General features: G+C 33.2%; 1 protein-coding gene across 1 annotated transcript in view; it reads right to left on the reverse strand.

Annotated features, from left to right (window-relative positions):
- The window catches only part of LOC141552976 (cilia- and flagella-associated protein 43-like), a 192,084-nt gene that overhangs the window by 103,108 nt on the left and 62,814 nt on the right, over positions 1 to 26,162 (reverse strand). Inside the window, exons 13-16 of the mRNA XM_074284860.1 lie at positions 8,378 to 8,481; positions 6,212 to 6,352; positions 4,851 to 5,023; positions 948 to 1,094 (exon numbers count right to left, since the gene is read on the reverse strand). Coding sequence (XP_074140961.1) covers positions 948 to 1,094; positions 4,851 to 5,023; positions 6,212 to 6,352; positions 8,378 to 8,481 — 565 coding nt within the window. The remainder of the gene's footprint in view (positions 1 to 947; positions 1,095 to 4,850; positions 5,024 to 6,211; positions 6,353 to 8,377; positions 8,482 to 26,162) is intronic.

A 26,162-nucleotide genomic window follows, 5' to 3' on the forward strand; every position in this document is an offset into this window, starting at 1 on the left:
AATTCTCTAGGATTCTTTAAGTATATCATCATATCTGCAAAAAGTAATAGTTTTGTTTCTTCAGTAGCTATTCTAATTTCTTCAATTTCTTTTTTTTCTCCTGTTGCTAAAGCTAACATTTCTAGTACAATATTAAATAACAGTGGTAATAATGGGCATCTTTATTTTACCCTTAATCTTTTTGGGAATGCTTCTAGCTTATCTCTATTTCATGTAATGCTTGCTGATGGTTTTAGATAGATGCTACTTATAATTTTAAGGAAAACTCAATTTAATTCTATATTCTATAGTATTTTTTAATAGGAATTGGTGCTGTATTGTATAAAAAAACTTTTTTGCATCTCTTGGGATAATCATATGATTTCTGTTAGTTTTCTTATTGATATAGAAACCTAGGAAGTTTTATATGATTTTTTTCAAATTATAGTGAACAGAACTAGGAAAACAATTTACACAATAATATTATAAAGATAAATATCTATGAAAGATAGGAATTCTAATCAACACAAAAACTACTTATAACAGTAGAGGACTCATGATGAAACATGCTATCTACTTTCAGAGGAAGGAATGATAAATTCAATGAAGTTTGGTGAAGGATACAATTTTTTTCTGACACAGGTAATATGAAAATTTTTTGCTTAACCATACATATTTTTCAACAGTTGTTTTTCTCGTTTCCTCAATAAGGAAGATAGGAGGGAAGAATATTAGAAAATAAAATTGAAATTTTAAAAGTCATATTACCTGTGAATAAAAAGAAATCAAGAAAATTTAAAATCTTCAACAAAGTACAATCCAAGTTTAGAGGGTTGTAAAAGCTAATTTATTTTTCCCCTCCTTTCCAAATTCCCTAAAAGTATTTGCTTTTTAAGCAAATATACTCATTTTCTATACTTATTTTCCCTTGGAGCTATTAAGGGCTTTATGCTAATATCAATATTTACCAAATTATTAATATCACGGACACTCAGTATTCCATCTTTGCCTGTTGATGCTAACCACTTGCCATGAGATGATAGGCACAATATTCCAGTTCCAAAATGTTTGCTTTGCATTTTGATCTTTGGTTGGAGAACTATAACTTCACCATTCTGTAAACAAAGAAAATGTCAAATTGCATTTAAGATAATAGAAATAATTCTTATGGCTTATAAGAAAAAAAACACATATTCTGTTGACTATTTGATCATGGATATTAAAGAAAAGGAGGCAGCAAGGTGACTCAGTGGATAGAGCCTTAGGCCAGATGTCAAGATGGCCTGAATTCAAATTAAACTTCAGATATGTACTGGGCTTTGTGACTCTGGGCAAGTTATTTAACCTCTGTTGGACTTAATGGAGAATGAAATGATCAATTGCTCCAGTATCTTGGCCAAGAAAACCCTTGGATAGTACTATCATGATATGGTCTATCACCAAAAGTCGAACATAACTGGACAACCAACAACCAGAAAAAATTTAAAAAGAACAACTATAGCAAAATCCCAAGTTTCAATATAAAATACACAGGTACACATGATTGTATGGCCTAATAAATAAAGTCTATTGCTTTTTTCAATGTTGTTTCCTTCTAGGTTCTCAAAAATTTGTTTCATGCTTCATTCAAGGTATGCTTTGCAGACAAAACCATTTTGATTACTTCTTGGTTAAGTCAGTGCTTAAAGTTTATTCCTACTTTTTCTCCAATATCAGACTTTTACATGAAAATGAAGGCCAGTTTTTAATATTACTTCATTAACTAGAATATCTGTTAAAGGAAACAAAAGAAACCAAATTTATTACAAATCTTTTATAGATCCTAATATAGACCAAATTATATTGTAAAATCAATTATCACTCACAATAAGATTAACTTTAATATCTAAAGTAGGAGTCAGCAAACTTTGTGAAGGAGAGGTGTCTATTCTTCTGGTGTGAGAAACTTTGAAAAAATTATCCTCATACATTTTACTAATTACAAATGCATATGAATGAAAAAGTGCTTCTTTTAAATTGAAAATATTATCCCCTTCTCCTTTGTAATTGCTGAATTACAACAGCATAAATATATTCTCAGAATGACCCTCTATTCTACCTCCACATAGAATTTAATATTAATTACAATCCTGTCTAATATCTAAAATGGTACTGTTTGGGCTTCCTTTGGGTAGGGGCAGGAAGGGATCGGGAGCAGATAATATGGGGGAGACTGGAATAAATGAAAGAAAAAAATTTATTACTGAGAGTACTCTGGGTTTCTTCCTCTCTACTCTTTTTTTTAAATTTTATATCACTCAGATGCCTTCTGACACTATTTTCTCCTTTACCTGTCTCACACAGAGAATAATTCCTTTCTAGGGCTTATTGGGGCCCAGAAAGCCCGAGAAAGAAGTTTGTGCTGACACAGGGCTCAGGGGTAGTGGGTCCAGGCAGGAAATCTATGCTGGCTTGGAGATAAGGAAGTATGAAGTGGCTGTTCCTCTGACAAATATGAGACTCGGGGCTTGCAAAAGTTGCTGACAATAGCTCAGGTCAAAGAGCAAGTTACAGTGACCCCAAAACATGCATAGCCTGAGGAGTGCTCTGTCATCAGGATGTAAGCTCCATGCCTTTCCTGACTCAGCCACATCAGCATAAGGTTCCTTGTCAGGGTTTCTGACCTTTCCTGAATCACCCATGTCAGCATAAGCTTACCTTCCTTGAGATTGGTGTGGAAAAGGGTATGTATATAAGTAGGGACAAAAGATTGTAGAGGAGAGGAAGGAAGAGGAAGACAGAGGAAAGCACCTCTAATAAAGAGCATCTTGATTTTATCTCTTCTGGCTTGTGACTTTTTTGGGGGGAACATGGCTGGTTCATGTCCAGATGTGCACTGAAGCTTGAGAGAAGAAGGTAAGGCCTGGCTGCCCACAGGTGTAGCACCTGGCAAGGGCTAATGCTTTACCTGTACAAATGATCCAATTTCATCCTGTCTCTTTTGACTAGGTTGTTGGCAGGTCTGCCTGCCTTAAGTGCCTCCCTATTCCATTTCATCCTCCATTTTCCAACAAAGTGATTTTCCAAAAAGGTAGTAGGTCTTATCATGTCACTCTCCCCACTTCACACTCAATATACTGCAATGACTCCCTATTTTCTGTAGGATAATATATAAAATCCTCTGTCTGTAATTCAAAGTTCTTTATAACTTTGTATCCCTATTTCCTTCCCCATCCTCTTGACACACACATACCTTTTAAGTCATCTTATAACCTTCTCTAGGCTACCTAGCCTCTATTTTGTTCCACACACATTGATTTTTCTTTCTCTTAACTTCAATAATTTTCTTTGGCTATCCTAATGTCTAGAATGCTCTGCCTCCTCATTTCTATCTCCCACCTTCCAACTAAAATCCTTCCCCAACTCTTAATTCTAGTGCTTTCCCTCTGTTGTTTTCCTTTTGATCTTGAATATATAGCTTATCTGTATATAATTGTTTGCTTCTTTTCCCTAACATATTGTTAGTTCCTTGATTGCAGAGACTATCTCTTATCTCTCTGTGTCCCTAATTCTTGGCTCAATTCCTGGCACTTAGAAAATGCTTACTGCCCATTTGCCTAATTGCTAGAAATGAAAATACAAAAGGGAAACAGTCTCCACCCCCAAAAAATTTACATTCTAATACAGGGAGTTAGTACAGAGAGGGAGTTATAATCTGGGAAGATTGTTTTGATTTGGAAAGTTTTAGAGATCATGAGTGGAGCAATTGGACAATTGATACCTTTATCAGAAACAATGTTAGTAATGATTTGCTATTGTTCTTAACAGCAAATGAGAAGGGTAGATTATATTATGTTGTAAGATGAACTGGAGTAATCGGTCTAAGCATATTCAAATCTAAGGCAGAATAGATATAGTGGACTCTTAGCAATCAGAACAAATGGCTCCCACCAATAAGGACAGCATTCCTAGATGGAAGTTCTTAAACCGGGGGCACTGTTCAAAGTATGGTATCTGGAAATCTGATATGGAAAGTGCAGAAAACAGCAAGACAAGAAAAAGTAGATGGGGGCCCCAAAATTAGAAGCTTTGGGTAGTCAGAATTCTTTGCAGTTAGACTGATAAGAGGACAGCCGAAGAAATGAATGTGAAAGGATAAGAGAAAGGCAAAATTTGCTAATTTTGCAATTTTGCTTAGGATTCAGATACACTTTGACACCAAAAATTGTCTATCTTGAAACTTTGATCCACCAGTATTGGTTAAAAGGTGTACATTTGACACAGTGAAGAAATAACTCCTACCATATATATACAAATTCTGAAGTCTGTAGCTGACCTTCAAAGTCCCTTCCCCAGAGATTTTCTTCTCTCTCTAGATGTCTTCTGACTCCAACAGACCTCAGATGGAACTTGAATGCTCTGAGTCATAAGTAAGCAAATCATTTTTGCTTCAGTATGTAAGGATCAAAAACCTATACTAAGCAACTATATATAAAATGATATCCAAAACATCAAGTACTGCCAAGTTATGTAGCCATTTACATGTTCTACACAATGTACTTTGTCCACTATTCAACCAGTCCAAAACAGTTTCTTCTTCTCTTTTCTCCTTTTACTATTTAGTTTGAATTAGAAAGAAGTTTCTCAATATATCCAAGGAAGTCTTAGTGAGAAGAGAGGATCTTTAGGATGCTGGTGGACAACCCTTAGTCAAGAAAGACATTCTTACCTCTCTGTAAGAAAAATAAGAACAGCAAATTTCTGTAGTGTGGAGGCATGCATTTTGGTGTGAAAGAGAATGAAAAGTAATTCATACACTTTTTCTATATTAATAATTAAGGAAAATGACAAAATGTTCATGCTGTAGCATATAAATGGCAACAGAGGAATACCTTTTCAGGAATATCATAGCTACAGATATATGGCACATGGCTACAAAAGCCATATAATTGTTCACAGTCTAAATCCAAGAGAACAGAAGTTAAAGGGTGATTTATTTCATATGTTTTCCTCTCAAAGAAATCATTCTTCAGCCTTCCTCTTTCATCACAACATATGCCAGGGTCTATAAAATTTGGAGAAAAGAATGAATTACTTTAGTTACATATGCTTAGCACAGTATCTAGCCCACCGTAGGCACTTAACAAATATTTATCAATAGATTAATATTTCAAATTTAACTTTTAAAACCAAATATGGGAAAATTATACTCTCTAATTTATGAAAAACAAAAAAGTATTTTAAAATGTCATTTATGTAATGAAATCTGAGTCTTTTAAAATTATTCATATATTTTGTTCTTTTCTATGATATATTAGTATGTTCTGTAATATTGAGTAAAAACTACTGAAATTCTTACAGCATAGATAAGGCAATAGCTTGAGTTACATTGAATAAGATAATTTCTGAGTATATAGAAAACTCAAGGCAAAGGTATAAAGCATTCTCTTAAGTTTTAGATATCAATGTTATTCTAAGTATGAATCTTGTCTATAAGCCATATGTTTCTATTCATAGCTACTAACTTTTACATCAAAGTAAAAGTAACAGTAAAGGAGAGTTTATTTTCACATATTGTTCCATATTAGAAAAATTTCTTAACAATTTAACAAGTAACTAGCCTACTGGTTGCTTGAAATTTCTGTATTTCTCAGTATTTCTGAAGCTATAAAATGAAAGACTTCACAAAATGACCAAATATATTATAAATTGTGTCAGTCCTTCCCAATTTTCTTGCCAGATTCAACATTCTAAGGAAGAAAGTAAATAATAATAACTTAAACATAAATATATATATGTGTGTATATATATATATAGTATCTCATTTCAAGACTTATGATAATACCAAAAGTAAGAATTATTATATTAAAAAGAACATTGAAATTCATAATGGTTAAGTAATCTGTCTAAGGTGATATATTGAATGACAAGACAATGTGAGTTGCAAGCCCAGGTCCCTAAATCAAATTTTAGTGTGCTTTTGATTAATCAATTTTTATTTTATTAATAAATATTAATAAATAATAAATTATTATTTTATTAATCCTGTAATCCAAGTCAAAGTAGCATAACGCTCACTTCATTAAGCAATACTTTCTTCCTTTTGTATCACAAAGAACAATTTTCCTTTTCTTTTTTCTTACTCTTTTCCTTAAAATATTTGCATTTAGAAATCTTATTTCTTGGAACAAAGATGTATATAATCTATATATCACTTTTTATTTACTTATCTAATTACTTACTCCTTTCCTACCTCTTAAGGTTGCTTCAGGCAGAAAAAATATTTCTAATCTGCTTTTTTCACTTTCTGAAGTCTTGACAAGCACCATTACTTCAAGTAGCTTTGTTTCAGAAATGTAGATTGCAGACATTTGTTCAATGTAATCATTTATTTCTAAAAGCAGACAGAAACAAATATACACAGACTGGCATCTCTGATATTTTTTAAACCTTTGTTTATTCCAATTTAGTGACTTTATGACACACTATTCCTTAAATTTTTCTATCTGAAATTACAGGAGTTAACAGAATTTTGTGTATAAAATGACCCTAAGTAGCAACATAGACATTTTTATAATAATAGTAATAATAATATGATAAAAATATACTCTGGCCCAATCTCCAAGTCTCTGAAATTATAATACTTTGATATTTTACATTCTAAATATAAAGGCATTTAAGCTATGAAATAAGCTCTTTGGATTTATAATCTACAATCATTTCAACTTACACCATACCTCTAGCTATAATTTTTTTTGCTACATATTACTTGAAATATAACAGGAAATATAAAGAATACACACAAAATGTATTTTAGAGAATCCATTCAAAGTCAGATATCAATGTAATTTAAAAAAAAATCTATACAACTTACCTTTTAAACCAAAGAATGTTTGATTGTTGTAGGCAACTTGACACTAGATCGCTATATTCCCAAAGCTCTTATTTAAAATTTCATCCTTCAACCAAAATTTCTCTGTCCAATGTTACTGATGATTTCTTAATTGTCAAAGCTCAGTATTTCTTCTCAGTCCTCATATGTTTTTTTCACTTCACTTTCTCTGCATGCTTTGACATAATTGAACACCTTCCTCTTCCTGGGAACTCTTTTCTTTTCTATGTTGGTCTCTACCTATCTAACCTCTCCTTTTCTATCTCTTTCCTAGATCTTTATCATTGCCATACTCTTAACAAAGGAGGTTGGGAAAATTTATATCACTGCTTTGTTCTTTATCCTTCTCTTTTTTCTGTATATTGGTTATCTCATCAGTTCACATGGGTTCAAATATCATCTCTTTTGAAAGGATTTCTAGACCTGTATAACCTCAGTATTTCTTTTCCAATCTTATATACCCAGCTGCTTACTGAAAATTTACAAATGGGTTTTTTGTCAGCGTCTCAAACGCATTCTATCTATCTAAAAGATAATGCATTATCTCTACTACTTTCTTTCTACCCCAAGCCTTTCTCTTTTTCCAGTTTCCCAATTATTATCGAAGATTGTACCATCTTCTCCATCTCTCAGGTTTTCAAATTCAAGTGTTATCCTCAACTCTTCATTCTCACCCACTTTACATATCAAATCCATTTTCAAATACTATCACTTCTTCCTTTACAAAATATTGTACTTCTTTCTTTACCTAAGTTAACATGATAGTGCAGACCTTCATTGTATCTTGTCTGGACTATTGCAATACACTCCTAACTGGTCTTCCTTGTTTTAAGTCTTTCTATTCTACAGGCCATCTTCTACATAGAAGCCAATGTGATTTTCCTAAAGCACAGATCTATTTCATCCCTATTTCTCTGCTTATTAAATTCCAGTGGCTTCTTATTATCTCTATGATCCAATATAAAGAATAATATAAAATAAAATTTTTTTTTACAACCTTGTTCCCTTCTACTTTTCTAGCCTTCTCATGCTGCCCTATATGGTCTAGAAATACCATTTGCTAGCTGTATCTCAAATACAACAACACTCTTATTTCCCATGTCAATGTTTTTACACTGACTCTCTCCCTCCTTACTTCAACTTCTTAATATTTCTGGTTTTTTACAAGATACAACTCAAAAGTTACCTCCTATATCTGATCTTCTTAATTCTCCTAATCACTTGAGCTTTCTCTAAGGTTACTTCTCTTCCACACTGTGTTTGTATATAATTATTTATTTACATGTTAGGTAGAAGCCATTTTGTGTTTTTACTTTTCTTTTTACCTCTAGTAGTATCATTGTAGTAAATACTTAATGTTGTGTAAGTAAATTTTCCCACTATTCTTGATATAATTGAATTCTTATCTTAATAAAGAATATGCATGCAACAAACATTAAGACACAGATCAATTATTCTCAGAGATTTAACCATTTTGGAAGACTAGAAAATATCAATCAATAAGTATTAGCTACAAGTGAATATTACCTGTGAATCCAAGAACCTCAAATGACTGTGAAGGCATGGCATTTAAAATGAAGATATGTCCATCAGAAGTTCCAGTTATCAAATACTGACCCTTCTGGTCATAACTAAAAAAAACAAAACAAAAAAACCCTCCTGATTATACTTTTCCCCCCATTATAATCAAAGAAAATCTAAAAGAGATTTTAAAGGTTATCTAGGCCAACTCTTGCCCAGTGTCTGAATTACTATATAAATATTCCCTACAAATTGTCATCTAACCCTGATTAAATACATCTACTAGTATTTACTATTAAGTCAATTCACTTAATAGAATCACAGGAATTAGAAGTTGAAAGAAACATCTAAGCCCAACTTCTTCATTATGAGATTAGAAAATTGAGGTTCAGAAAGATGAGATTATCTGAACCAAGGTTTTTTGATTCCAAATTCAGTACTTTATCCTCATGAAAATATGTTCTTGAGAGTTCTAATTGTTAAGAAGTTTTTCCTTATATTTGATTGGGTCTTATTGATATGGTTATCCTCTACAGGGACAGATTCCATCTGAGTAGCCTGTCCAAGCTTGTTCATAGCTTCTCTACAAAATCTGCCAAGGGAGGACTACCCAATAGATTCAAATCCTTACTTTCCCCTGATATTGAAAAGATGAGTAGAGCACACAATCTATCTACCACTTATTCCTTGTCAATACAGGATCAATTTATTTTTATTATACATTTCTTTGATATATTTTGCTTCAATTCTTCTTCATGAACCTTATGTGGTTCAGCCTACTCACATAGATCTTAAGCTTGTCCACTGCTCGTTAGTGTAGCAATATAACAATATTGATAGAAACTGATATTAAAAGATAAGTTTCAGGGAGAAATTTGGAATAATTAAAGGAGGCTTTCAATTTCTAAGAGACAATCTAGTCCTCTTCCATCCTCTTCTAATTCTAAACCCAAATTGCTGACTTTCTGAAGTGTCTTTCCAAGTTATCTACATTGACAGAAAAACTCTCTGTGTTGTTCAACTGCATTTCATAATCTATACAATAAGTATTCTCCATTCACTTGGCCTTTCTAATGTAATTCATGTATAAGAACAGCAATGTTCTGAGTTTGATGCATTCAACACATTATTCATCAATAAAAAGAAACATATGGAAGGCATGTGCAGCAGCTACACCCCAGGTAAAACCATCTTGGCAGATGGACTAAAGCAGGTTGAGGGTAACTGACAAGGCTTGACCTCATCAATGAGTTGGAGGGATTTATATTCCAAGACTGTGAAAACTTCCCCCAGTTGAATGGGAATGAGAGAACAATTTGTTTTCAAGGGTAATGAAAGCCGCCGAAGCAGGCATTGTAGAGCTCTTAGAGCTTGGTCAGATAATGAAGAATCCAAGGTCATTTAATGCACCCAAGACTACTGCCAGTCATCTTGACTTTTATCTTGCCACTAGATTCTGCTGACTGAAAAAAAGGGTGAGGCTGCTGATTTTGTGCAACTTATCTCAGTAAATCTAATTTATGAGCAAATCAAGACATCACTCATAATGTCATTCTTTAAAAATAAAGTAGGAACTACAACAATGATAAGAGGCATCAACATTGACAGGGAATTGCTCTTCATTCTACATACTGTATTAGATCCCCTACATGACAGGGATGAATGACTTTGGTGATGATATGTCTGTTTTATTACACACTCACAGTGTACCAGTTGCTAGGCTAAGTGCTAGGACTATAGAGAAAGGCAAAAAAAATGTAGTCCGTATTCTCAAGAAGCTTATATTTTAGTGGATGAGATAGTATGCAAACAATTAGGTACATATAAGAATTATACAGAAGATAAACTGAAAAGGCATTACAAAAGATATCCAAAATGAGAGAAAAAAATTTATTATAGAAGCAATTTTCTGGAGAAGTTGGGAGGACTTGTGGTTAATAGTACAGAGAGGTCTTGGCCTTGGCAGAGAAATGGACCAGGTATTTATAATAGTGAAGCTGAAAATGGAGAATGATGTGAAGGAGTTTGAAATGAAGTTCATGGTGCACAACCTCTATTCTCTTAGTAAAATATGAGGTGAGGAATTTCAGATTTCTAAAGCATAGAATGTATACAACTCATGGCAGGGACTTGCTTCATGGCTTTCTGTGTATTCATAGTTCTTGGCACAATGAATGAAATCATAGTAGGAACTTGGTAAATGTTTATTGATTGTAGAAAATTGGTGCGTGTGTGTGTTTTTTTTTTAACCATTTAGGAGTAGGGGACTTATGATTAACACTGAGATATAGAATGTGGTACTCTTCGTGTGTGGTTGAGATAGAGTAGGTGGTCAAGGTATCTGAGACTGAGAAACTGGAAAGTTAGGGTATTTGAACGTATTTGAATGATCTCTAATTCAGCATGATTGTTATTCTAGTCTTAAATTATTTATGTTTCTACTTGTGATGTTATTCAGTGCTATGTCCAGTACTAATTGTTTTCTCTAAAGTCATATTCAAGTTCCAGAGGTGGAACCAAAATAACAGAGTGAAGCCAGGAAGCTCCTTGAGCTCTTCTTGATTCCCTTGAAAAACCACATGGAAGCAATTCTATGAACAGAATCTGATGGAGTGAAACCACTCTTTAGCTCATGATACATTGGAAGGATTTCAAGAAGGATCACTTTCACTGGAGTGAAAGGGGTGTTCAGCCCCAGCTCAGATAGAGTCCGGGAAAGTCAGGGAGAGGGTCTTAATCAAGGAATCAATCAAACAAATGAAAAATGGAAGAAAATGTAAAATACTTAATTGGAAAAACAGATCCAGGAGATTTTAATTTTAAACAATTTTAATTGTTTAAAAATTAATTTAATAATTTTAATAAATTTTATTTTATATAATTTTATTATAATTATATTTATTACATATTTATTATTATATTTATACATCTATTTTAAAAATATATAAATATATTTATTATAATTAGAATTTATATAATATATCATTATATTATTTATATTTATTATACAAATATATTATATATAAATATTTATATTATAATAATATAAATAATATAATAACAATATATTATTTATTTTAATAATTAAAAACTATTTTAAAATTAATGGTTCACATGAAGGCCATGACCAAATAAAGAATCTGGATAGAATTCTACAAAAGATCATCAAAGAAAACTGCCTTGATATACTAGAACGAGAGGGGGAAATTGTCATTGAAAGAATCCATTGAGTATCTCTGGAAAAAGAAAAACAAGGAAAACCCTAAGGAATATTGCTGCAAAACTTCAGAACTATAATCTCAAAGAAAAAAATACAGTAAACTGCCAGACACAAAACAACTCAAATATTGAGGAGTAACAGTCAGGATTAACCAAGATCTAACAGTTTCTGCAGTAACGATCAGAGGGTCTGGAATACCATATTTTGATAGGCAAAGGACATATAGTTACAACTATACACTGAGACTGAGCATCATTTTTTCAGGGGAGGAGATGGATCTTCAATGAACTTAGAGATTTTCAATTATTCTCATTGAAAGTTTGATCTTCAAACATAGGACTCAAGAGAAGCATAGAAAGGTAAAACAGGAAAAATATTATTTAATGTTTAAACTGTTTATATCCCTAGATTGGAAAATGATGTTTGTAATTCTTGAGAATTGTATCTATTATTGGGACAGTTAGAGGGGGCATACATGGATGAAAGATGTGGCTAAGAATGAACTCTGATATAATGATATCAACAAAAAAGACATTAAGGGGTAGAAAAAAGATAATAATGGGAAAAAAGGAAAGGGTAAGTAAAATGGCACAAATTAGATCACATGAAGAGGCACAAAAGATCTATCAAATAGAGGGAAAGAAGGAAGAGGGATGAGCATTGTCTGAAGCTTAATCTCATCAGTTTTGGCACAAAAAGGAAATAACATAATCACTTTGTTGGGTATAGAAATTTATTTTACCCTTTAAGGAAGTAGGAGGAGAAAGGGGAAAGAAAAGGGAGGGAAGGGAAAGAAAAGAAGGCAGGATAAAGTTGAGGCAAGTTAGAAACCAAATACTACTAAGGAGGGATAGGTGGGAAAAGAGAACAAAAATATAGACAGAGGAGAACATAGGATAAAGGGAAATACAGAGCTGGTAATCATAACTGTGAATGTAAATGGGATGAAATCTCCCATAAAATGTAAGCAGATAGAAGACTGGATTAAAAGCATGAATCCTACAATATGCTGTTTACAAGAAATACATTTGACAGAAAGACACATATAGAGTAAAGATAAAAGGCTGGAATAAAATTGATCATGCTTCAGTTGAAGTAAAAAAAATCAGGGATACCAACTACAATATGTTTTTTATAAGAAACATCTATGGAGAGATACATACAGAGGATGGATAAAAGGCTGGAGAAGAATTTATTATACTTCAGCTAAAGTGAAAAAAAAAAAAGCAAAGGTAAGGTAGCAATTCTGATCTTAGATAAAGAAAAAACAAAAATAGATCTAATTAAAAGAGAGAAGGAATGAAACTACATCTTGTTTAAGGGTACCATAGACAATGAAGTAGTAGCTATACTAAAGTACGTATGCACTGTTAGGATTCTTACAAGGTGCTAAGTCAGTGGAATGGATATAATTATCTAATGGTTCAGTATGATTGATCTGATCCTAAAAGGAGATGTTGTGGGCCAGAACTTGAGACAAAGTACTTATGTACTTAGTTCACACCTTTAAAGGAATTCATACCTTTAAAGGAGTTTGCTCATTGGTTCACACATTAGACTTGATACCTTTAGAGAGCATATAAAAGGACAATCCCATATTCTCTGGGAAGAGATTCAGAGTCAAGATTCATTCCCACTTCCACTATTTTGCTGGTTGGAGACATTTGGACAAGAGCTCTCAGGAATCAAGGAAAGAGATAGGCTTCTAAGAAAGCTAACCGGGAGTGGTCCTGGGCGGAGCCAAGATGGCGGAGAAGATACAAGTGATTCTGTGAGCACCCTTCTTCCCTCACTACCAATTAGATAAATCAGCATCAAAAATAGCGCTGGACTGATAGAAACCACAAGGACTGGAAGTACGACTTAGCAGCTGAAGAGAATCTGGAGTTTCAACAGAAAAGGTTAGTTCCAAGGGGAGGAAAAAAAAGGAGGCCAGCACAGACGACTGGGTGGTGGCACACTGCACCGATCGTGCTGAGGAGGGCTCTGAGATCAGAGAAGCCACTGAGATAGAAGAATCTGGCACAGGCTGTTAGCTCTTCTCTGCTGATAAAACAGCAGTTCAGAAGAGAAATCAAGCCACTTTAAAATTTAAAGCCAAATACTAGATCTTCCCCAATCCTGGGGGTGACTCAGCAGATCTCGACACTGTAGGTGTGGCCGACTTAGGCTGTCTGGGCTTTCACCTGGGGGTAGTTAAGAGATTGAAAAGCGGGCGGTAGGTAACTCATAGTGCCTTGCTCGGCTGGAGGCTGTGGAACTCAGCCCCGGAAATCCCAGAGAAGCGGAACCTTTGAACTAGGGACCGCGGTTTCAGGACAGACACTTCCAGTTTGAGCGCAGGGGCTTTTCACGTCACCTGCTGCTGACATCCACGCCCCACCGGGACACATAGATTGGGCTTTGTGTCGCCTTTACTGTTCAGTCTTAGACCTCAGGAAAGTCGCTAGGACACACAGCACCCTCAAAGTGCAGCCCTGCTAATCACATCTGGGGCACTTCCAGGGAGGGGGTGGGGAACTCTCTTCCAGAGCTCTCTCTTAGCTCAGCTGCAGGTGCCTCTGCATCCATCTGGTCTGGGAGGAAGCTGGTAAAGAAATAAATAAATAATTTCCTGCCCCAGGGACAGACCCCAAAAGATTTTTAAAATATGAATAAAAAGCAAAGAAAAACTATCGATTCCTTCTACACAGAGAAAGAGCGGGTATACAACCCCGAGGAAGTTAACGGCAGAGAGTCAGCAGATAACAACCTAAAGGGGAACGATACCTGCCCCCCCATCACATAACTCTCTCCTCAAAGAGACTATTAAAAAGTTAAGAGAGTTTGAAGAAAAATGGGGAAAGGAAAGAGAAGCTATGATAGAGAATAACAACGTTCTGAAATTGGAGTTGGAAAAAATAAAGAATTCACAGGAGATGCAGGGAAACAAAATTTGTGAATTAGAAAAGGTTAAAAAATCACAGGAAAGTAGGATTTCTGAATTGGAAAAGATAAAAAAGTCTCAAGAAAATAGGATTTCTGAATTGGAAAAAGAAAATAATTCTCAAAAAAAATTAAGGAAATGGAAAAAAATTAAATAGAGCAAAATAATTCATTTAAAAACGAAATTGGGCATTTACAAAAAGAACTACAAACTGTGAATGAAGAACATAACTCCTTAAAATTCAGGATGGAACAAATATAAATGAATGATTCATTGAAAACCCAAGAATCAGTCAAACAAAACAAAACAAAAAAAAAAAAATGAAAAGCTGGAGAATAATGTCAAATACTTACTGGGAAAATCTATAGACCTGGAAAATAGATCTAGGAGAGATAATCTGCAGATCATTGGACTTCCTGAAAACTATGACCAAAAAAAGAGCCTAGATTCTATTTTACAGGAAATTATCAAAGAGAACGGTCCAGAGATAATAGAAACAGAAGGGAAAGTAAATGTCGAAAGAATTCATCGAACTCCTTCTGAAATAGACCCTAAAAACACTACGCAATATTGTGGCTAAGCTGCAGAATTACCACACAAAGGAGAAAATCTTGCAAGCAGCTAGAAAAAAACAATTTAAATACCAAGGTGCCACAATAAGGGTCACACAAGATCTGGCTGCCTCCACATTAAAAGATAGAAGGGCCTGGAACCTGATATTCCGTAAGGCAAAAGATCAAGGATTGCAGCCAAGAATAAACTACCCAGCTAAGGTTAGCATCTTTTTCCATGGAAGAAGATGGTCATTCAATGAAATAGAGGAATTCCATATGTTTCTAAGAAAAAAACCAGACTTAAACGAAAAGTTTGATCTACATCCACAAGACTGAAGAGAAACAGAAAAAGGTACACAGAACCCTTGAGAACTGTATCTCTGTTGTGGGTATATAGAAAGTACGCATGGATAATTTGATTTTACTGATATAAAAGAAAAAAAGGGGGGGTGTAGTAAGGGAAGGGGGTAGTATCAGAAAAAGGGGAAGGAGTGATAAAAAGAGAGAAACTACATCCCAGGAAGAGACATAGAAAATACACCATATCTGAGGGAATTTAGAGAGGGGGAGAAACATTGTGTGAATCTTACTTTCATCAGAAGAGGCTCAAAGAGTAAATAATTGACATATTTGTTTTTCAGAGAATTCTCTTTCACCTCATTAAAAGGGGGGAGAGGAAAAGGGAAAAGGAAAAGGAGAATAAGGGAAGGGACTTGGAGGATGGGGGGAGGGATACTAAAAAAAGGGAGGGCTGCGCGTCACAAGTGGGGTCTATAAATTAAATATCGGGGAAGGGGTTCAGGGGGGTCAAGGGAAAAAGCATAATCTGGGGAAAATATGATGGCAGGAAATATAGAATTAGTAATTTTAACTGTAAATGTGAATGGGATGAACGCTCCCATCAAACGGAGACGGATAGCAGACTGGATCAAAAATCAGAACCCTACAATATGTTGTTTACAGGAAACACACTTAAAGCAGGGAGATACATATAGAGTAAAGGTAAAAGGTTGGAGCAGAATCTATTATGCTTCAGGTAAAGCCAAAAAAGCAGGGGTAGCTATCCTTATCTCAGATCAAGCAAAAGCAGAAGTTGATCTAGTTAAGAGAGATAAGGAAGGAAACTATATCCTGCTGAAAGGTAGCATAAATAATGAAGCCATATCAATACTAAACATATATGCACCAAGTGGTATAGCATCTAACTTTCTAAAGGAAAAGTTAAGAAAATTGCAAGAAGAAATAGGTAGTAAAACTATAATAGTGGGAGATCTCAACCTTGCACTCTCAGATTTAGACAAATCAAACCACAAAACAAATGAGAAAGAAATTTAAAAAGTAAATAGAACATTAGAAAAACTATGTATGATAGACCTTCAGAGAAAACTGAATGGCAATAGAAAGGAATATACTTTCTTCTCAGCAGTTCATGGATCCTATACAAAAATTGACCATATATTATGACATAAAGATCTCAAAATTAAATGTAGGAAGGCAGAAATAATAAATGCCTTCTTCTCAGATCACAATGCAATAAAAGCTACATTCAGTAAGAAGTTAGGGGTAAATAGACCAAAAAGTAATTGGAAACTGAATAATCTCATCTTAAAGAATGACTGGGTGAAACAGTAAATTATAGAAACAATTAATAATTTCACCCAAGATAATGACAATGATGAGACATCACACCAAAATCTGTGGGATGCAGCTAAAGTGGTAATAAGGGGAAATTTTATATCTTTAGAGGCTTATTTGAATAAAATTGAGAAAGAGAAGATTAACAAATTGGGCTTGCAACTTAAAAAGCTAGAAAAAGACCAAATTAAACACCCCCAACCAAAAATTAAACTTGAAATACAAAAATTAAAAGGAGAAATCAATAATATTGAAAGTAAGAAAAAACTATTGAATTAATAAATAAAACCAAGAGTTGGTGTTATGAAAAAGCCAATAAAATAGATACACCTTTGGTAAATCTGATCAGAAAAAAGAAAGAGGAAAATCAAATTGTTAGTCTTACAAATGAAAAGGGGGATCTTTCCACCAATGAAGAGGAAGTTAGAGAAATAATAAGGACTTACTTTGCCAACTTTATGCCAATAAATTTGATAACTTAAGTGAAATGGATGACTTCCTCCAAAACTATAGGCTTCCTAGATTAACAGAGGAGGAGATAAATTGCTTAAATAGTCCCATTTCAGAAAAAGAAATAGAACAAGCTATTAATCAACTCCCCAGGAAAAAATCCCCAGGACCAGATGGATTTACATGTGAATTCTACCAAACATTTAAAGAACAATTAGCCCCAATGCTATATAAACTATTTGAAAAAATAGGGGATGAAGGAGTCCTACAAAACTCCTTTTATGACACAGACATGGTACTGATACCTAAACCAGGTCGATCGAAAACTGAGAAAGAAAATTATAGACCAATTTCCTTAAAGAATATTGATGCTAAAATCTTAAATAAGATATTAGCAAAAACACTTCAGAAAATCATCCCCACGATAATACACTATAATCAAGTAGGATTTATACCAGGAATGCAGGGCTGGTTTAATATTACGAAAACTATTAGTATAATTGACAATATTAATATTCAAATTAATAAAAACCATATGATCATCTCAATAGATGCAGAAAAAGCATTTGACAAAATCCAACATCCATTCCTACTAAAAACTCTTGCAAGTATAGGAATAAATGGACTATACCTTAGAATAATCAGGAGCATATATTTAAGACTGTCAGTAAGCATAATATGCAATAGAAATAAACTGCAACCTTTCCCAGTAAGATTAGGGGTGAAACAAGGTTGCCCACTATCACCATTACTAATCAATATTGTACTAGAAATGCTAGCCTCGGCAATAAGAGCCGAGAAAGAGATTCAAGGAATTAGAGTAGGAAATGAGGAAATCAATTAATCACTCTTTGCAGATGACATGATGGTATACTTAGACTCTGCTAAAAAGCTATTAGATATAATTCAGAATTTTAGCAAAGGGGCAGGATACAAAATAAATCCACATAAATCCTCAGCATTTTTATACATCACCAACAAAATGCAACAGCAAGAGATACAAAGAGAAATTCCATTCCAAACAAATGTTGAAAGTATAAAGTATTTGGGAATCCATCTACCAAAGAAAAGTCAGGAATTATATGAGAAAAATTACAAAACACTTGCCACAAAAATAAAGTCAGATTTAAATAATTGGAAAGACATTCAGTGCTCATGGATAGGCCCAGCGAATATAATAAAGATGACAATACTCCCCAAACTAATCTATTTATTTAGTGCTATACCAATCAGACTCCCAAGAAACTATTTAATGACCTAGAAAAAATAACAACAAAATTCATATGGAAGAATAAAAGGTCGAGAATTGCAAGGGAACTAATGAAAAAAAAAAGTCAGAGGAAGGTGGTCTAAGTGTACCCAATCTAAAGCTATATTATATAGCAGCAGTCACCAAAACCATTTGGTATTGGCTAAGAAATAGACCGATAGATCAGTGGAACAGATTAGATACAAAGGACAAAAAAGGGTACATCTATAGCAATCTAATCTTTGACAAACCCAAAGATACCAACATTAGGGATAAAAATTCATTATTTGGAAAAAACTGTTGGGAAAACTGGAAATTATTATGGCAGAAATTAGATATGGATCCACACTTAACACAATATACCAAGATAAGATCAAAATGGGTCCATGACTTAGGCATAAAGAATGAGATAATAAATAGATTAGAGAAACAGAAAATAGTCTACCTCTCAGACCTGTGGAGGAGGAAGGAATTTATGACCAGAGGAGAACTAGAGATCATTGTTGATCACAAAATAGAAGATTTTGATTATATCAAACTAAAATGTTTCTGTACAAACAATACTAATGCAAACAAGATTGGAAGGGAATTAACAAATTGGGAAAATATTTTTAAAAGTAAAGGTTCTGACAAAGGTCTCATTTCCAAAATATATAGAGAACTGACCCTAATTTATATAAAATCAAACCATTCTCCAATTGATAAATGGTCAAAGGACATGAACAGACAATTCTCAGATGATGAAATTGAAACTATATCCACTTATATGAAAGAGTGTTCCAAATCACTACTGATCAGAGAAATGCAAATTAAGACAACTCTGAGATACCACTACACACCTGTCAGATTGGCTAAGATGACAGGAACAAATAATGATGAATGTTGGAGGGGATGTGGGAAAACTGGGACACTAATACATTGCTGGTGGAGTTGTGAAAGAATCCAGCCATTCTGGAGAGCAATTTGGAACTATGCCCAAAAAGTTATCAAACTGTGCATACCCTTTGACCCAGCATTGCTGCTATTGGGATTACATCCCAAAGAAATACTAAAGAGCGGAAAGGGACCTATATGTGCCAAAATGTTTGTGGCAGCTCTTTTTTTTTTTGTAGCTAGAAACTGGAAGTTGAATGGATGCCCATCAATTGGAGAGTGGTTGGGTAAATTATGGTATATGAAGGTTATGGAATATTATTGCTCTGTAAGAAATGACCAGCAGGAGGAATACAGAGAGGCTTGGAGAGACTTACATCAACTGATGCTGAGTGAAATGAACAGAACCAGAAGATCGCTGTACACTTCAATGCTGTATGAAGAGGTATTCTGATGGAAGTGGATATCTTCAACATAAAGAAGATCCAACTTACTTCCAGTTGATCAATGATGGACAGAAATAACTACACCCAGAGAAGGAACACTGGGAAGTGAATGTAAATTGTTAGCACTACTGTCTATCTACTCAGGTTACTTATACCTTCAGAATCTAATACTTAATGTGCAACAAGAAAATGGTATTTACACACATATATTGTATCTAGGTTATATTGTAACACATGTAAAATGTATGGGATTGCCTGTCATCGGGGGGAGGGAGTGGAGGGAGGAGGGTGATAATTTGGAAAAATGAATACAAGGGATAATATTATAAAAAAAAATTACTCATGCATATATACTGTGGGGAAAAAATTCTAAATTAAGAAAAAAAAAAAAAAGAAAGCTAACCGGGCCCAGAAAAAGATTCAGGATTTTGAAGACACAATAAAGGATATGGACTTTAACTTCTGGCTGCATTTGGTGATTATTGGAACTGAACTGAAACTAAGGCTGCCTCCAGAAGCATTCCAAGAAATCTGCCACAGGAGAGTGATTACAATATAGAGAACAGAACATTGCATTTAAGAAACCTGCTCATAGAGAACGATTACAATTGAGAGAAAAAGAACATCACAATGCACCGAGTGGCAAAGCATACAAATTCTTAGAGAAGTTAAGCCAGTTGCAGGAAGAAATAAATAGCAAAACTCTATTAGTTGGGGATCTCAACAACCCCCTTGCAGAATTAAATAAATCTAACCATAAAATAAACAAAAAAGAAACTAGGGAGGTTAATAGAATCCCAGAAAACTTAGATATGATATACCTCTGGAGAAAACTGAATGGGGACAGAAAGGAACACATCTTTTTCTTAGCAGTACATGCATGGCACTACACAAAAATTGACCATATTGGGGCATAACAATCTCACAATCAGATTTAGAAAGGCAGAAATAGTAAATGCTCCTTTTTTAGACCACAATGCAATAAAATTATATTCAATAAAGGGTCAAGGAAAAGTACACTAAAAACCAATTGGAAATTAAATAATCTAATTCTAAAGAATGAGTGGGTCAAACAACAAATCAAAGAAACAATCAGTAATTTCATCCAAGAGAATGACAATAATGAGGCAATATACTTAAAACCTATGGGATGCAGCCAAAGCAGTTCTTAAGGGAAATTTTATATCTCTAAATAGTTACATGAATAAAATAAAGAGATCAATGAATTGGGCATGCAATTAAAAATGCAAATAAAATTTTTAAAATGCAAAAAAATATGCAGATAAAACTAAACAAAGAATATATTTTAAAACCCCAATTAAATACTAAATTAGAAATTCTGAAACTCTAATAAGAGATTGATAAAACTGAAACTAAGAAAAAGAAATTAAGGTAATAACTAGGATCTATCTTATTCAAGTGTATGCCAGCAAATCTGGTGATCTAATTGAGATGGATGAATATTTATAAAAATATAAATCGCCAAGATTAGCAGAAGAAGAATTAAATTACTTTTATAGTTCCAGTTAGAAAAAAAACAAATTGAACCAGCCATCAGTGAATTCCCTAAGAAAAAGTCTCCAAGGCCAGATGGATTTATAAATGAATTCTACCAAATATTTAAAGAACAATTAATTCCAATACTATGTAAATTAATTTGGAAAAATAGGTAAAGAAGGAGTTCTACCAAATTCCATCTATGATATAAATATGGTGCTGATACCTAAATCATGAAAAGCCAAAGAGAAAGAAAATTACAGACCAATCTCCATAATGAATATTGATCAAAAATTTTAAATCAATACTAGCAAAACGATTACAGCAACTTATCAGCAAGATAATATACTATAACCAAATGATATTTTTACCAGTAATGCAGGGCTGGTTCAATATCAGAAAAATTTATTATCAAAATTAACCATATCAATAACAAAACTAACAAATCACATGATAATTTCAATAGATGCAGAAAAAGTTTTTGATGAAATATAGCACCCATTCCAATTAAAAACACTAGAGGGCATAGGAATAAAGAGAGTTTTTCTTAAAATGATAAGCAGCATTTATCTAAAACCATCAGCAAGCATTATTTGTAATGAAGAGAAGCTATATGAAATCCCAATAAGATCAGAGTTGAAACAAGGATGTCCATTATTATTACTATTATTTAATATTGAATTAGAAATATTGGCTTTAGAATAAGAAAAAGAAATTAAAGGAATTAGAATAGGCAATGAGGAGAAAAAAAATCACTCTTTGCAGATGATATGATGACACTCTGAGAGAATCATCCAAAACCCTACTTGAAGCAATTAACAGCTTTAGCAAAGTTGCAGGATATAAAATAAAACCACATCAATCATCAACATTTCTAAATATTACTGACTAAGCCTAGCAGCAAGAGATAGAGAAATCTCATTTAAAATAATTGTAGATAAAACATTTGGGTGTCTTCCCGTCAAGATAAACTCAGGAATATATAAACACAACTACAAACACTATAGAGAAATCTCATTTAATATAATTGTAGATAAAATATTTGGGTGTCTTCCTATCAAGATAAACCCAGGAATATATAAACACAATTACAAACACTTCTTACAAAAATAAAGTCTGATCTAAACAACTGGAAAAATATCACTTGCTCATAATTTGATCTACTTGTTCAGTGCCATATCAATCAATTTGCCAAAAATTATTTTATATAACTACAAAAAAATAACAAAATTCATCCAGAAGAAAAAAAGTGCAAGAATATCAAGGGAAAAACATGGCAGCCTTACACCTGGCATGCCAAGGATCTCTGCCCACTGGAACACTGTTTCCGGTGTCCTTTTATCTCTACCTTCAACTTTACTAACTAGACTTTAACTTTACTTCCAAACCCCATAATAAACCTCTTTTATCAAAAAAAAAAAAAAAAAAAAAAAAAAAAAGAATATCAAGGGAATTAACGAACAGAAAAATACAAAGGATGGTGGTGTAGCAGTACCAGATATAAAAGTGTATTATAAAGTAGCAATCATCAAAATCATTTGGTACTGGCTAATCAAATAGAGTGGTAGACTAGTGGAATAAGTTAGATACATGTGACACAATAATCAATGACTATGGTTATATCGTATTTGATAAAACTCCAGCTTCTGGGAGCAGGAACAGGTGTTACCTGGTAGTGCTGTCACTCACTATTTTACAAAAATTGCTGAGAAAACTGGGAAATAATATGTCAGAAACTCAGCATATCTCAGAAACATCCCATACTAAAATAAGGTAAAAATGAATGCATGATTTGGGTATAAAGGGTGATAACAAAAGTAAATTAGGAGAACAAGGGATAGTTTATGTATTAGATCTTTGGAGAAGGGAGGAATATATGATCAAAAAAGAACTGGAGCACATTAAGAAGTGCAAATTTTTTGCACAAAACTAACACAAACAAGATTAAAAATACAAAGCTGGGAAAAAATTTATAGCCAGTATTTCTAATAAAGGCCTCATTTCTAAAATATACAAGAACTGTGTCAAATTTATAAGAATACAAGTGATTCTCCAAGAAAAGAAAAGCAAGAAAAGAAAACTTCTCTATAGAAATGATGATGACATCAAATAAATATCAAATAATGATGATGATTAGTGCTAGTACATGAAAGATGATAAAGTAGGTGTTCTTGAGTCTTTTCAATCTTATTTAATTCTTTGTCAGCCCATTTTGTTTTGTTTTGTAAATAAAGATATTGAAGGTTTTGTCATTTACAATATCCCCATTTTACTCATGAGAAAACTAATGTTCTGAAATTCTGACTTGCCAATTATCACAGAGTCAGGAATTTTTCTGAGGCAGTATTTGAAACCATATCTCTCAGATTCAAGTCTAGAGATTCAAAATAGATAAATGACTTTTCCATGGTCACATTTAATGATAAGGTAATATAATCATGCTTAAGAGTCATAGATATCTTAGAAAGAGAGTGATACAAAAGGGAATATAGTTTAAATAGTGGAGTATGAAGGCGTAAAAAAACATATCTCTTCATCATATCTCCTCCACAAAAATATAGAAAACTCACCAGATCAAATAATGATCAGGAAAAAACATTTTTAAAAGTCACAGTGAATCATTTTTCTAGCCCAGGTCAATTTAGAGAGACAGAAATGTTTTTAGAGACTAAACATAGGATCTGGCATTCTAGTACTGAAGAGACTGAAAAAGGATAAAGACTATGACAGGAAGCAATGGGGTAGAAAGATATCCCAGGAGATCCCTGAACTTCAGGGGGCAGGAACAGGTGTTACCTGGTAGTGCTGTCACTACTGAAATTGCCAACTAGGAATAAGCTGACCTGACTCAGAAATTTACAAAGTTTACTAAGTATACCTTGCCCTGAATCATATCAATAAAAGAAATAATTCTGATTACATTAAATTTAAAAAGTTTTCACAAATACAGCTTAAATGACAAAGAAACTAGGAAATCAGGGAGGGGAGTTTAAAACAAGTTTCTCTGATAAAGGCTTCACATTCTCAAAAACATAGGGAACTGAGACAAATTATAAAATAAAAGTCATTCCTCAATTGATATATCTGGTGGATAGATATGAACAGGTATTTTCAGAAGAAGAAATCAAAGCTATCAATAATCATGTGAAAAAAGTTCTAAATTGCTAATTACAGAAATATACTTTTTTTTAACCTATCAAATTGGTTAACATGATAGGAAAGGTAAATGTCAAATGCTGGAGGGTATATGGAAAAATTGATACCTTGATACACTGTTAGTGAGCTTATAAACCATTCTGGAGAACAATTTGGAACTATGCTGAAAAGGGCTATACAATTGTGATCCTTTGACCCCAAAATACTACTACTTGGTCTATATCTCAAAGAGATTAAATAAAAACAAATTACTTATTTGAATAAAAATATTTATAGCATTTCTTTTTATGTTACCATAGAATTGAATTGAAAACTGAGGGAATGTGAATCAACTGAGGAATGGTTAAACAAATATATGATTGTTATGCAATACTATTGTGCTATAAAAAATGACTAGCAGGATGATTTGAGAAAAACCTGAAAAGTCTTACACAAACTAATGCAAAGTAAAATGAGCAGAACCAGAAGTATATTGTACATAACATAGCAACATTATGTAAAAATCGTCTGTGAATGTTATTCTCATTAATAAAATGATCCAAGATAATTCCAAAAGACTAAAAAAATTAGTGAACCAAAGTCAAAATCATAGAAAATAATATCTAATTTTGTTAAATTAAATAACAATAATAAGACATTATAATAAAACTTTTGGGTTGTGGACAAAGCAGTCCTAGGGGGAAAATTTATATTAAACTTTCATCAACAAGAAAGAAAAAGAATAGATCACTGAATGCAAAGTGAAGTAAGCAGAAGTAGAACATTTTTTTTAATTTTTATTTTCCTCAGTTACACACAAAAAACTGTTTTGTTTTTTTTGGTTATACAGGAACATTCATTGTTTATATACTTACTACATATATATATATATATATATATATATATATATATATTATTGCTGAGAGAGTAGAATCAGAACAAAAAGAAAAAACAGAGAAAAATATAAGAAAAAGAAAAAAATGGACATTGCATGTGTTGATTTATATTCAGTCTCTATAGTTCTCTCTCTGGATGCAGATGGCATTTTTCCACCAAAAGTTTATAGGGATCACCTTGGATCATTGAACTGCCAAGAAGAACCCAAGTCTCTCATAGTTCATCATCACATAATCTATTATTACCATCTGCTCAGCATAAGTTCATGTAAATCTTTCCAGGCCTTTCTTTTTTTTAAATTATTTTAATAGTTTTTATTTACCAGATATTATGTATGGGTAATTTTAAAACATTGACACTTGCCAAACCTTTTGTTCTAATTTACTTTCCTTCCCTCCCAGATGGCAGGTTGACTAATACATGTTAAATATGTTAAAGTATAAATCAAGTACAATATATGTATACATGTCCAAACAGTTGTTTTGCTGTACAAAAAGAATCGGACTTTGAAATAGTGTACAATTAGCCTGTGAAGGAACTCCAAAATGCAGGTGGACAAAATTAGAGGGATTGGGAATTCTATGTAGTGGTTCATAGTCATCTCCCAGAGTTCTTTTGCTAGGTGTAGCTGGTTCAGTTCATTACTGCTCTATTGGAACTGATTTGGTTCATCTCATTGTTGAAAATAGCCACATCTATCAGAATTGATCATCATATAGTATTGTTGTTGAAGTATGCAACTATCTCCTGGTCCTGCTCATTTCACTCAGTATCAGTTCATGTAAGTCTCTCCAGGCCTTTCTGAAATCATCCTGTTTTTACAGGCCTTTCTAAAATCATTTTTTCATTTTAAAATAGAATAATGTTAGGGACACTCCTGTCTTTGAGATTAGTCATGTACTCTTATAT

This window comes from Sminthopsis crassicaudata, chromosome 2 (genome assembly GCF_048593235.1).
Source record: "Sminthopsis crassicaudata isolate SCR6 chromosome 2, ASM4859323v1, whole genome shotgun sequence".
In the NCBI taxonomy this organism is placed as follows: Eukaryota; Metazoa; Chordata; class Mammalia; order Dasyuromorphia; family Dasyuridae; genus Sminthopsis; species Sminthopsis crassicaudata.